The 14214-nt window shown below is 40.4% G+C and overlaps 1 protein-coding gene across 1 annotated transcript in view; it reads left to right on the forward strand.

The window, feature by feature from the left end:
• The window catches only part of LOC123981170 (collagen alpha-1(XXV) chain), a 147617-nt gene that overhangs the window by 96555 nt on the left and 36848 nt on the right, over positions 1 to 14214 (forward strand). The window contains exons 5-8 of the mRNA XM_046065869.1: positions 4057 to 4083; positions 6274 to 6300; positions 11332 to 11391; positions 13033 to 13149. Of these exons, the coding sequence (XP_045921825.1) occupies positions 4057 to 4083; positions 6274 to 6300; positions 11332 to 11391; positions 13033 to 13149 (231 nt within the window). The remainder of the gene's footprint in view (positions 1 to 4056; positions 4084 to 6273; positions 6301 to 11331; positions 11392 to 13032; positions 13150 to 14214) is intronic.

Raw genomic sequence — 14214 nt, forward strand, 5'->3', positions numbered from 1 at the left:
TAATCAGCACATATTTTATTTGTTTAATTTGCACAAAAAACAAGGTGTAACACGTTGGGGGACCCTCCGCTGGATGCCTTGAAACTTCACACTGACAGGAAGACTTCAGGCTGTGACTGCGCCCTTTTAGGCACAGCCATTCTAGCCGTTTCCCTCATTTCCAGACCTTATGCTAAGCTACAGTAACCAGGTGCTGGTGGTAGCCTCATAACTACTTTGCACACATGAAAGTGGTATCAATCTTTTTCATCTAACTCCTGGCAAGAACATGACTTTCCCAAAAGGTCAAACTGTTCCTTTAAAAAAACATTATAAATAGTTTGCAGTTTTTGAGATATGCATGTGGCTATTGCAGAATCCAGTGTAGGCTGAATATGAAGGTGTTAAAGGCACTATAGAGATGTTCAAGACAGTAACTTGGTAACTCACAGTCAGTAAGTTTGATCAAACAGAAGCAGACTGACGATGGATGCTATGGAGCACCTGCTGAAGGGCAGCTTTTGAAAAAGAGCCAGAGCAGAAGCGGTAAAAAGATGTGAAAAGCATTCACAGGTGCTGATTAGAAACCTTCCTTGGGGCAGAGTGAAACCACAAAGCTGCAGAGAAAGCATGACAAATAGACACCCGCTGCAATTCTACTGTTGTACAGTTCGGTCCTTTTGAAATAGTCTTTGCAGGAAAGCTGTTTAATGGTCTCTATAAAAGACCCTCACTGTACTGGTTTAAACCTTTTGGAAAAGCTCCACTGGGTGCTGTCTGTCCAAGTGATGTGCAAATGATGGGCCGTATAATGAGCAGGTGCAGACTGTGTAGCAAAATCATTTCCACATGCTTTACGACCAGTTGGAAGAGTGAAATGAACAAGGTTTTCGGACAACGTATTGTGTCAAAAGCAGTGTTCCACTTCTGTCAGGAAAGACTTCATCTGAGTGACCAAATAATTTATTGACATGTACACAGTGAATATGGGAAATGTGAATAGTCTGCCACGATTAGACCCCATCGTGATGTCATGGTATTTAAAGGGGGTGGAGACGCGGTTAATTGGTATAGAAAACACCCCATGGAGTCTAGACACTGGTGGTGGTGATTGGGTGAAGAGAATACTGAATTCTGATGAGCTTGACCTGGGCCTATAGGTGAATGGGGTGGAGCCATTTCCCACCAAAATGACAGTGGAGAGCAGCAGAGAGTTCAAAGTTAGACAGCGACTACATTATTGGCTGATGGAGATCCTGGCAAAATCTTGAAGAAGTTGAAAGAGAGAGCGAGAGAGAGAGTTGTGAATGAATGAAGCATAATGTAATCTTCCTGGTTGAACTTACACTGAGCTTCATTTATTAAGTTATAAATTTACCAGAAAATGCTGGCGAATGTAGTCACCAAGTCTTTCTTAAATGGTTGATACTAGGTTTGAACAAGGACTCAGTTGAAACAAGAACCCGGTACAGATAATGTACTTCTTACAAGTACGAGTAGCATTAGAGTGAAATGTGTAAGTATCTGTTTTCTAATCTATAAATATAGGAACTTTTTTATAAAACATAGTTCTCTTACTATTGCAATCAAAAATCTGAGGCTGTTCTGTAAATAGTTTTCTAATAAATATAGCAACTTCTGGTTAGTCCCACCCATGTCCGGGTTAAGCCCCGCCCATACTAAGTATGGATACAGATAATTTAATTTGTTGAACACATACAGTTAGTTGATACAGTTCAACAGGCATGATTATCAAGAGATGCTTTTTCAAAACGAAAATATTTGTAATATACAGTATATCACCAGTCATATGAAGCTTAAATGCCTGTAAGTGATGGATAAATAATTAAAATAGTAAGCTACAAGTAATGAATACATGAAAATAGCTAACTTAAAGTAATGGATAAATGATTAAAATTGATAGCTAAAGGTAACTGATTAACAGAATTGTTAGCTAAAAGTAACAGATAAATTGGTCAAATGGACTATTTGCTATTGTAACTGTCATGAATGAATGGTTGAAATAAATGGCATTGTTGAGGAACAGTATGTTTATATGACATGAGAGGGAACATAAAAAAGGTTGGGAACAACTGAATTCGCTAATCAAACCTATTTGTGTGGGATATCTGCTGTATGAATCCATCTAACACCCATGACCCAATTTTCCTTATTTATTCCCTCACAAACCAAATATAGACATGGGTGGATGACATGACATACAATTGTATCTGTTCATGATGTCATATACTAATAAAAACATATATATATTTGCCCTGTTCTGGAAGTTCAATGTGGATTTGATCAAGTTTTACAATGTTGCTGCCCTTATCGGGGAACAATCTGGATTTATTGAAATGTTAAATCATATAAAACTGAGTTTCCGTTTCTTTCCACAAACTTACGGTGCCCAGTCATTTAGCCCAATAATTTGGTGTGCCAACTATTTGTATTTTTCACTGCCAGATATAATACCCTAAGCAGACTTGTGCAAAAAGCTGCAGTGGGTATATTTATGTATTTTTTTGTTGCAGCCATTCATATGTTTGCATTAACAGCTTGTCAATAGCCTTGTATTGTCCAAAGGCAATTTTCCTTCAACAAAAAGCCTGCACTGACTTTATTTAGCTGCCTTCCATTTTCAGAAACATGCTGGAAACTTATTTAGCCCCTCTGGAATGCCTCTACATCATTATAAAAGTAAAAGTCACATTTGATTCCAATATGTTGCCTCTGTTATTTCCCCCTTGGGAACCACAATCGGAAATACAGTTTTTATAATGAGCATTTTGTGTTTACAAGTGTGTTGTGGGTCTTTGCATGGCCAGTCAAGTAAGCAGCAGGTCCAATGTCCTTATATGTTTGCGTATTAAAGCTGCATTTCCGCGTGTTGAAGCAAACATAGTTGCCTCACATTTTGTTAATGCGACGACAGCACACAAGCTCCCTCTACAGGTTCACAACCTCATGACCTAGTGCAGAACCTGTTGGGAACACTTGCACATAAACGAAAAGCTACGGATAGTTAACTATGCATCTAAAATAATGTCTATAGGCACTGAGCAGGCTACACCTCGCTTCTCTCACAGCAGTGTGGTTGAAATTGGCTGAGGAAAACTGCTGGACCACCTCTGGAGCATTTCAGTTTTAGACTAGTGCTGTGTGTGCCTGTCTGTGTCTGCAAGCTTGCTATTCAGGGCCACTTGGTCCATAGACTCACAGTAACATCCTCCAAACACTGGCCTTATATTAATGTCATCAATCAATGGATTAGTGTTGGTGTACTTTCCTGTGTCTGATATCTTCAGAAACAAATCTATAAGATATATTTGACAGATAACTTTTTCATGTGAAGCACTGATCAGTATCAGTGTACATGGCACAGCTATCTGTTTCTGCAGGGGCTCAGGAACATTGTTGCTAAGCTGGTGGTCAGTTAGTCACTCTTCGAACACTGATCTAATACTGATTTTTCCAAAGATAGATTTTTCCGAAAGCGCCACCTCAGAGGAAGAAAAAGAGGCCAGCATACTGGGCTTCATCCTTCAACTTGAATGTTAAAAATAGTGTTTTTGAGAACAAGCTCATTAGGCTCCAGTGTATGGATGCACACCTCATTGTCAAATTCTCTACTTCACTCATGATCTTTTACAGAGCCCACCCAAGAGCCTCTGCCTGCTGACTGACAGAAGCTGGATGCAAAAACTGCTTCATAAGAACTGCTGCGTAAAAAAAAAAAAAAAGTGTTCCTCATGTTCAGGGCACATTTTAACAATCTGCTTGCCAATACGTGGTTTGGAATTGCTGGATTTGATCCTCTAAGTAAACATGGACTTGATTTGGGCCTGTGTTTTGGTTTTAATTGTATGTTTGTATAATTCCCGCTGTTCTCAATGCATAAGGTAGTGGTGCCCAGTCTGTAACAAGATGCACAATGTTAGGTTCATCAAAATTCAATTAATTAATCTTTTGATTTCACCTTCTCCCTCTAAGTTCATTATGTTTAAACCTTGTTAAGCAGCTCTGTTTGTTTGTTGGCTAACATGATTGGTCACCCTCTTTTTTTTCTCTTTGTAGGGCCCTCCAGGTCCGAAGGGTGATAAGGTGAGCGATTTTATATACAGTATGTTTGATATATTGTGGTATTTATGGGATACTGTTGATCTACTTAGATATTTTCTTCAACTGCTTAAATTAATACTTTGGCATTATGGGAAATACGCCGCTTGTTTGATTTCTTGCCAAGAAACCTAAGATAGCACCAGCGGCCACTTAGCTTAGCACAAAGACTGCAAGTAGAGGGAAACTGCTAGCCTGGTTGTGACAGAAGGTAACAAAATCTGTCTAGTTAGACTAGCTTCCCTCTGATTCCAGTCTTTATGCTAAGCTAACCAGCTGCTGGCTCCATATTCATATTTACTGTACAGACATGAGAGTAGTATTAATCTTCTCGGTAAGGGAGCAAATATGCCAATATTTCCCAATATGTCAAACTATCCCTTTTAGAAAGGTGAAAATTTTGTCTTTAATTGTCAGTCCATCATATATATTTGCAGGTTAGGACAATAAAAAAAGTCTTAGATGTTGTTCTACTCTCTACTCAGAAATATGATTTTGCAATTGTGGCAATAATTCGCTTTCAAGTCATCCTGACCTTTAAGTCTCAGAGTCTGAATATTTAAATTCTCCTGTCGTTCACAAATCGACAGCACAGAACATTAATGACTGAAAGCCAGAGCCCAAGTTGGAGCCCTTAAATGCCTCGCTGAGCATTCCTCTATAAAACAGCAGTGGAGCATGCAAAATAACCACCCTGTCTCTTTATAAGTCTGCAGGACTCGAGGACAAATGCTTGCCCCTGCCTTTACTTTGAAAGACTAAAACCACGAGATCCCTTGATTCACACCAAAGTTGATAAACTCCCTGAATTCACTTATGATGGAAACAAATGGCTTAAAGTACATACTTATAAATTGCTACTGGGGAAGAGCTGTTCTGTTTTACAGGCCAGCAATGAATTCATTATTTATTCATATTTTGTATGAAGTGAGGGACAACTTGAGCAATAACTCCTTATGTTTAAAGGATTATTGCTCTGTAAAATACAACACGTAAAATGACATGGAGTGAGAGTGCTAACCAGAGGTGAAGTCAAACACAGAGAAACAGTTGCTTACAGTTGTCATCTGCATCAACTTTGCTAACTGATGATTTCTAGTAATGTGGGTTGTGGAATGATGTGGGTTGTCGCTGACCGATGTAATGAATCACCAGTGTGTTTCCTTATTTGGTGTCCCTTAAAGAAGAAAATAGAAGCCATAAGCGTGACCAAATTTTGATGATTGTCGAGCATCCATTGTGACAATCGTGAATAACCGAGTCTCGCTGATTAGATGCATGTTCATGCCTCTCATGTGAGCCACTTCATCTGCAGTTTTAACGAAATGAAAAACAACTGTGCGCATTCCTCCCACCCAAGACGAATACAGCATGCATCAGTGTGGCCATTCACAACTGTTTTCCCATTAAAATCAGGTTTTGGAACGACTGCCCAATGAAAAATTACGCAAATTCCGAGAGCTGTTTTATTTGAAATTGCTCAGGCATTACACTGAAGTTTGTTTGAGCAAAACTCCCATCCATGTGTGATAAGTTGTTTGGCTCGTTTTACTGCTGTGGCTAAATTGTAACTCAGCCAACAACAGAGCGAGAGTGCATCAAATGAGAAGGTTTAAGGATGTTCAGTTATCCGTTTCTAGACAGATTAAGGTTGTAATTTGGGGTCCAACATTTGGTCGTCCTTCAGTTGTTTCAAACAAAAGTGTACTTTTGGTTAGGTTTCACTCTAATGTGTTAAACCCACAGCCTTCTACACACAGGTTGATTCGAAACCAAGCGTTTTCTCCTTTAGGAACGTACTCCGTCCACAGAGATCTATTCCCCAACCCCCCAACCCAAAAAGGCAGAAAGCCAGAGCTTTCAGGGGCATAAACTCTGGCCTGGTAATGCAGTTCGCCCACACTCCCCCTTCACCAAACCCACCAAACCTCACACTACTGCTCTCTTTCTTTCTCTCATACCCAATTCATGTCAGTCCATGTTATCATAAGTGATTTTACTCTCAACCACAATGAATAGTTGAGGGGGGCTGCATTATTTTTCTTTATCAGTGTGTTCTGAATGTCTCAGTGATTTAGGTGCAAGCTTATTATTAGCACTATACTTGTTTCTGTGTGTTCAGTGTATGTTCGACCCCTGTATTTCAAGACAAATTCTTTTTCTTGCCTTCTGCAGGGGGATCAAGGAGACCAGGGACCACGGGTATGCGGTTAACTCTGACTTCTTGTGATTAGCTGATGAATGTGACTGTGTGCGTCTCCCCCAGCTCAATTGTGGGCAAAAGGCTTGAGATGCATGAAATTCCTGGGATAGTGTTCTTCCCATCTGGCCAAATACAACAAGCATTTCAGCACTGCTTATTTCTACATCAAGAATAGGCAGGCGAATGTGCAAGATAACTTGGAAGGCATGGTGTGGTATACTTTTTGAGAGTTTTACCTCTTGTCTGCAAATTGAACATGAGAACACGCTTTCGCACATCAGCAGAGGATATCTGCTCAATCTCAGTTGTAATCAAAAGCCAACTAGCTCTGTCTCTGTAATTACTTGTGATTCACTTCAGTCCTCAGCGTGACATGGCATATTCAGACCTTTAATCATTTCCAGCTCTGTAGTTTGACATTTCTATGTAAGTGCAGCTTCTAAATGATGATTTGAGTGCTTTTCCGTGCTTGACAGACTCTGAAATTAATTACTCTATCTCCACCTAGCAGCCAGCGTGCCCTCATTTTTCTCGGATAATAGTTAAAAAATTAGCCCTCTTTGAAAAACACTAAGACTGCACAGGTTTGTTTAAAGTAGATCGCATTAACAGGGGTCACATGCGGACATGCATACACATTTCACTTCCTCTCTATCTGCTGTCGTCATCAAGGCTAGAACCCATGGAGTCAGCGTCACTTTGTCAGTGTCTGTAATTGACTTCGATGAGCGCATAGAGCACATAGAGGTTAGAGCACAAGGACAAGAGAACACATCAACACAGAGGTTTACCAGCCGTCTCCCAAGTGGATCTGATCCCAATTCTGCATTGGCGCCTACCCAGACGTTAGTAGTTTGCCAATTAACTTTGTCAGCTTTCCTCCGGGCCAGATCTGCACGTCAAAGCAGCACGTTTCTTCTGATTTGGAAGTCAATACAAATGACCTTCTCTGTGAAATTTGATTAGTGGTTTGTTACACACGGGCACTCCTCAAAATGACAGCCAAGTTCAACATTGTGGATCTCTTGAGTGGATCTACAAATACATTCCCAGATCTGTGATATCCTTAGTTAATTTTTAATTATATAAAAAGCATTGGATAATCATTATAGTTGCATGGGAACGGACAGAAAGGAAATATCTTAGCTCTCCATCTGAAATGACTGGAGTAAACTTTTTGGATATAATTTATTGGGTTTTGCCCATAATTTGTACCCCTTTAACCTTGCAAATAGAGCCATCCGTCTCTATCACTTAAATGAGTTACACATTGGAAACAGCAGTGTGGCTGGTACCAGATAGGCCCTATTTGTGTTGTAGAATAAATAAATACTCTGTCCACTTCAAGATAGCATTTCATTAGCTTCCAATTACAGCAAAATTGCCCCTTAACAGGTACAAATTAACTCACAGTCACATATGAACTACAGGGGCATGAAAACAGTCTAGGTTACCAGCAAATTATATTACCTCCCCAGAATGGCATATTGACATTGGCCATTAGATTAAGAGGTAAACATAGTGGAACAGTATAAGAAATATTTCCCTAAGAAACGAAGGTATAACTGGACGAGTGCTGAATGACCTTGGGTTAGGGTTATGAATATGAAGCTCACTCCATGCCCAGTGTTGACTGTGTGCAGAGAGGCTAATAAAGCCATATGGATGTACATGTAAAACACGGAGCATGTCTAAAATATGTCCTCTATTTATCACAGTCTGACAGATTACATCAAATGTAAGCAGATTTAAATTTAGAATCTTTTAAAGGATCTGTGTTTGCATGTCGACACGTAGTCATATCTAAAGACAGAACAGGGTCGATTGCCAATGACTCCCAAAATGACATGACAGTTCCAGAAAACATCAGCAGGTGTGACATTTAACACATGGCTAACGCTGTGAAACGGTCGCAGTTTGGTTAGGTTTAGGCAACAAAAGTACTTGGTTAGATTTAGGAAAAGATCATGGTTTGTGTTAAGTGCATTACGTAAGTGACATGACGTACACAGTTTTGGTTTCACACAGGACATGAACCCCAGTCTCCTGTGTATGTTAGATGACACCTAATAATAAACGTAAATATGGGTCGTAATAAGGTCCCTGCACAGATGACCCATAATGCCGTATATCTGGTGAGGATGTGTCTTCTAGCGTCAAATCAAAGGGTGAAGTCAAAACCCCTCGTCCTTTGTGGCCAAAGACAGTGTGAGAATTGCCACATAGCTAGTAGAATTTACTCACAGACACACACTTCCTCTGCCTGCTCCCCACATGTCAGGGTCAGCCATTTGTCGGCCCCAAAGGGCAAAGGCCACATCCAAAAGTCAAAGGTTAACAAAGCAACAAATAATAAATTGGCCAGTTTTGACAAACATGTGTGGCCACCGTTCGAGCGCTATAATTAACAGGAGTTACTAGCAACGTGTATCACCAGGATAGGTGTGTGGTCTTTTTGACGGATGGCACGAGCTACAGGTGTCAGGCAAAGGTTGGTGAAGTCAGTTAGAGGAAACATTTATGAAAGAATCTGCCCTTGTTTGTCCAGTACTTTACTTCTCACATCGGGAGATTTGACCAGTTTGCAATGTTCTTCCAAAATAAAGAGACTGTGATTATGTAATTTCCAGGATTTTACTTTTCAGTCATGAACAAAGAAGTGTTTTACAGTCGACTGTTCAAATGAAATCAGGAGCCTTAAAATGAATTTCACTTGAGATAAAATTGAGGTGTCGGATTGTTGCCAAATCTGAGGCTTCAAATGAATGTATTATTCCTCTCTTAATGTATTAAAGCCATCTGTGCACAGACTTGGTAATCCACTCCACATATAGATATTTAGAAAATGCCACAGCCTGTATTTTCTTGGGATGTTTTGTGTGTTTGGTGTGGTCAGGGAGAGACTGTTTCTGGCCATGTGTCCTTTGATGGCTGTTGCTGATTGTCCTTGTATCTCGCTTTTTGTTTACTATAGTTGTTGTCATTTGCTTCAGGCGAATACATAGCAATAGAACTCCTCACCAAATAACCAACATCCGTTTTGGAGGAGAAAAGCAAAACAAAGCAATCAGGAAATGGTTAGGATTCTCTGTCAACCGCCGTGTCATTATCATTCTCACACATAGACATCAGCAAAGAGGCAATGTAGAGTGAGCTCTAACCCACACCTAGTTTCTTCTTCTGCAGAGAAAGCTCAAACTACTGTTTTTTGGTCAGATAATCTTTTTATCTTCAAAGGCTCCAACCCAGAAAACACTGTGCCAGCCTACACATGAGCCACTACATTTTGATGGACTCTTTGTATTGTCCATTCCCTGCTGACTGTGATCCAGCACTTCCTTCTTTGTCCTCAACATGTTTGAGGTTGTAAATAACTTGAGAAATATTTGCGCTTCAAACCTAGTGAGACACAGCACGGCTATTGTCTGCAGTGTAAGAGTATCCATTGCTCTGTTCTGCATGCCGTGCTCAATTAAATCCACCTGCCTTGATAGTCATATTCTTAATGAACCATGCTTTTTGAATTATCTTTGGAAAACCAGAGAGATGGCACCAAAGCCATGTTTGGATAGGCCAGATTTTATCTTAAGCTTGAATATAGAGGAAGACTGATGATGTTTATCCTAGTGTGCCAGTCTATGAGAAATACTTTCATCAATTCAATCAGGTTGGATGTTTACACCTGCAGCTTAAACATAAACACGGGAATATGCAATAACTGAACAACCAATGTGGTACAATCTTTGCATATTCTTCTATACACTTAGCATTAGAACTAAAGAAATCAGACTATTATTTATTTCTAACATAAACATGTTTGGAAGCTTACATAGTACTTGTTCATATTTTAAAACTGTATTTTTCCAGTTTTATGAGACTCTCCTTGGCTTTGGGAGTAGCTCTATTACAGCTGTAGGTAGTAAGCTATTTAGCCAGACATGCTAACGAATGTGGCTTACGTTAGTGCAGACAAATGAACTGTTAAATCCATTCTTTGCATTTTTGTGTTTTTGTGTTTAGGAAAGGCTTGAAAAAAAGACAAAACCCTCTAAAACTTGAAATGCCGAGTGTAATTACAGCCCCATGAATATCACTTTAGCTTGTTGCTAAGCTACGATTGGACGATCTCTCGGGGAAAGGTTTTGTAAATGGTCACTTCATGTTTCAGTGGACATTTACTGTATATGGCAATACGACTCTAAAAGACTTGTTACAATCAAAGAAATAATACATATGTGTTTAAGTATGGACAACATCCCCAAAAGGAATAATTAATGATAGTCAATGAAACTTAATGGAGAGCATTTATTTGAGTATAACATTCAAAACCATGTTGAGCTGACGATATGTCATTGTTTCTGGATTCAGATGAAAGTTAGCATTCAGCTATAAACCCTTGTCTCTTTTTTACAAGGAGATGGCCCGATGCTTTCTTCTTGTATTTAGTTTTCATGAGTGGATCACATCTGTCTCGACAATTGTTGACAAGGGAATTTGAAACCATTTGATTGAATTTCCAGTGAACATCTCAATCCCTTGATGTTCCCCAAAACTCTATGAACAATACAAATACAGCTCCTCAGTTTACTAGCTCAAAGTCTGTTCTATGATAATCATCTCAACACATGTTTTGTCTGAACAAAACAACAGGAAACGGTTATTTCGCTATGACAGTGTAGCAATCACTCACGGGATGATCTCAGTGCCATTGTAGACACTGTTTCACGGCTGAGAATAAACTTGGACTTTTTAACATGGTGAATGTTCAAGATAAAAGTTGTTGTTTAGGCCTGAATAGAAATGTCGTCAAAACTAATTGTTTGACATTTAAACTGATGTTGGCTTTTGACAGTTTCGTGAAAACCCCTCAAATGCATGTTACAGTATTTCACATATACAGCTTATTTCACAAATTTTGTAAGAATATGTAGAAGTAGTATGCTTATCTTCTTCCTCCTTTAACTGTTTTTGTTCACCCAGTGTTTGAATGTTGTGTGTGTTGTGCCATGTTCTGCTGTTTGTCCCTTTAGGGATTGCCTGGTCTCCCTACGCTGGCTGCTTTGCACAGCAATCAGATCCTGACTGTCAAGGTTTGTCGGTGGTGGTGCGGCCTAGCTGCTCTGTCCGACCCCTCCGCAGCACACACTGGGAGTAAATGAATTGTCGGCTGCTTTTTCTCAAAGCCTGATGATAGACAAAGCACAGGAAAAACCCCATCTAATTAATCACAGCCAGTCAATCGTTATCCTTATCCTCCACTGCCACTACCAGTCTTTCAGTCACTCGAGATTTCGGTTGCATGCTGCATGCCCGGTTCCCAATTGAAAGCAAAGGTGGCCTTTTTCAACCCAGTAGTATGTAGCTGACTGGAACAAGAATCGGCATCCTGAAATCAAGACATGGTCTGGAACGTGTCCATTGATGCTAAAATAAGTGGAAGGAACTCCAAGAGGAATACTTGATGATGAACCAAAGTGGCTAAATGTTTTTTTAAAGCTCATGCCCATGGTTCACCACAAATCCTTCAATCCACCAATTTGGCCTCGAGGATTGTTTCAGCGATGGATGAAGCCACTTAATACCAATGGACACTAGCAGAATAATGCATGCTTTGAACAAGGTTAGAAATCAACTCAGAAGGTCGACCACGCTGGTTTCAGTGTGTGCAGCTCCCGGGGTCTGACTTAGTAGCAGGCGCAATGAAGATGATGACAGCGTTTTCATAGAGGAGGAGAAATTCCCATTTTCCTGGGGACTGTGAGCTCGCTGTGGCGCCCTCGCACCCCTGAGGTGGTAATTATGGGCTCTGGTTCCAAAATAAAAGCCCAGACTTCCGAACCAAAAGTGTGGATTTCTCCCCCCCATCTGTGAAGGCGCTGGACCGGGGGTTCATGAACACAGGCCTTTCTAACAAAAACTGTTTCTTTTTGCATTTGCCTTCCTCCTCCTCCTTCTTCTTCTTCTGGGACCTCATCCTTCTTCAACCTTCTCTCACCTCTGATCTACGACCTCTTGACCTCACACACCTGCTCAGATGGTCTTCCCTAAGATCAATCATGGCTTTCTTTCCGCTGACCAGCAGCTCATAAAGCGGCGGCTCATTAAGGTAGTGGCTGTGTCCTCACTCTTCTCTCTGTCCATCGTGCCAGGTCTCACTGAATCACTCCTCTCTGGGCATTCTGCAGTTTGCATGCAAGCCTTCAGACAAACCTCTCTTCTGTTATTGTTAAAGGGAAATTTCTTTTTAGAGAAAGGTTTTATTAAGGTAAAATGAATTACTGTCATGGCACTACTTGAAGCACTTTCCCTGCCAGTTAGATTGCTGGATGTTTACTTAGAGTTTCTTTATAATCCAGTATAGTAATGGACCACACATTTTCAGTATGTTTTCACTCTGATTATTGTAGCTTTACAAATGAGACTTCTTTTCAGTTGGTGCCTAATGCACAACCCCAGTTTGACTCATTAAGTCCATTTAGGAATGCATGCATTTTAGGGGATTACTATTTCAGCTATAAATCACATTGCAGTTCCATCTTCTGTATGCTAGCTTTAGCCATAAGACCCAAAATGCAAACTGTTCCCTGTTATGAATGGAGGCAGCCCTAGCCACCCACGAGATCATTGCACTACTCCCTCTTCATTATCATTTAACTGCAGTGGCTCCAGTCTCATTGGATCCTACAATATCACACAGTAATGATGTTAAAATGTGTTATTTTGCCACACAGGGAGATCAAGGGCAAGCAGGACCACCTGGACCTCCGGGGCCACCGGGCCCTCCAGGGCCAAGGGGGCCTCCAGGGGACACTGGGAAAGATGGGCCCAGAGGTTTACCTGGTCAACCAGTGAGTATTGATTGTCACCTTCCATCTGAGGACGTTTGATTAGACTGAACTGAAGATTTTCTTTTGCAGTCAGTGTATTATCAAAATGGCATTGGATCAGTGAAATTCTGTGGATTTTTCCTTTAAAAAGTGCTGCATTGTTTCCTTTATGAGAAAAACAAGTTCAGCTCTTTTTGTACTCATATTCAATTGACTTTGACTCAGTGCCGGGGGGGTTTATCCCAATGAAAACCTTTCTAATGAAGACTAGACAAGCTACGGTGCGGTTCATTGCCCTAATGTCTTAAGCTAAACATGAATATGCTCCCAAGAGAATGCTTCACTCTATGGATTTATGTTTACTTGGTTGTTTTTCATTATAACGTAACATTTTCCATGTCTTTAAGCTTGTCACTGGCATCACACTAATTTATGTGAACTCTGCCTGTGAGAGAAAGAAGAAACAGTAAAGGCCTGTCAATTATGTTTAGCCATAAAACCTTCCGAGGGCTCCAGCTGATCTTTATTGTCTTGGCAGAGATCACAGTGGGAGTGCAAAAATATTAAGTGTTGTTTATCTGTTTCTTTCCAAGTTTTTGACGATTATTGTTTTCAGTTCTTTCAGTTGCAGTCGCAATAGTTGTTGCGTTTTCCAAGAAACTAAATTTCTCTCGCTGGGGCGCTTTATTTCTCTCATGATTTATTTCTCCTGCCATGAATCACACAGAAGGAGGGTAGCAAAAATGGTCCTGTAAATGTCACAAAGAGGCAAAATGGAATAATGTTCAAGCATGGGTTTGGCAAAGAAGTTTGAACATGGCATATGTCTTTTTTCTACCCTGAGAACTGCAGGAACATTCAAGAGTCAGGCCAGAACCGAAAGCGGAGACTAGAACAAGGTTGTTGGACGGAGACAGTGAAGGGTACAGGTGTCACAGCATGATAAACGCCTCCCAGCCAACGTGGTATATGAGCAGAACAATGCTGATTTTACTTGGCAACCTCGGCCCTATGCACCATAGTGGCCAAACACTAAAACGAATGGGGAATTTGACCATAATGTGGAAAATACTGTATTTTTTTCAA

The sequence above is a fragment of the Micropterus dolomieu genome, linkage group LG12 (genome assembly GCF_021292245.1).
Source record: "Micropterus dolomieu isolate WLL.071019.BEF.003 ecotype Adirondacks linkage group LG12, ASM2129224v1, whole genome shotgun sequence".
Classification (NCBI taxonomy): Eukaryota; Metazoa; Chordata; class Actinopteri; order Centrarchiformes; family Centrarchidae; genus Micropterus; species Micropterus dolomieu.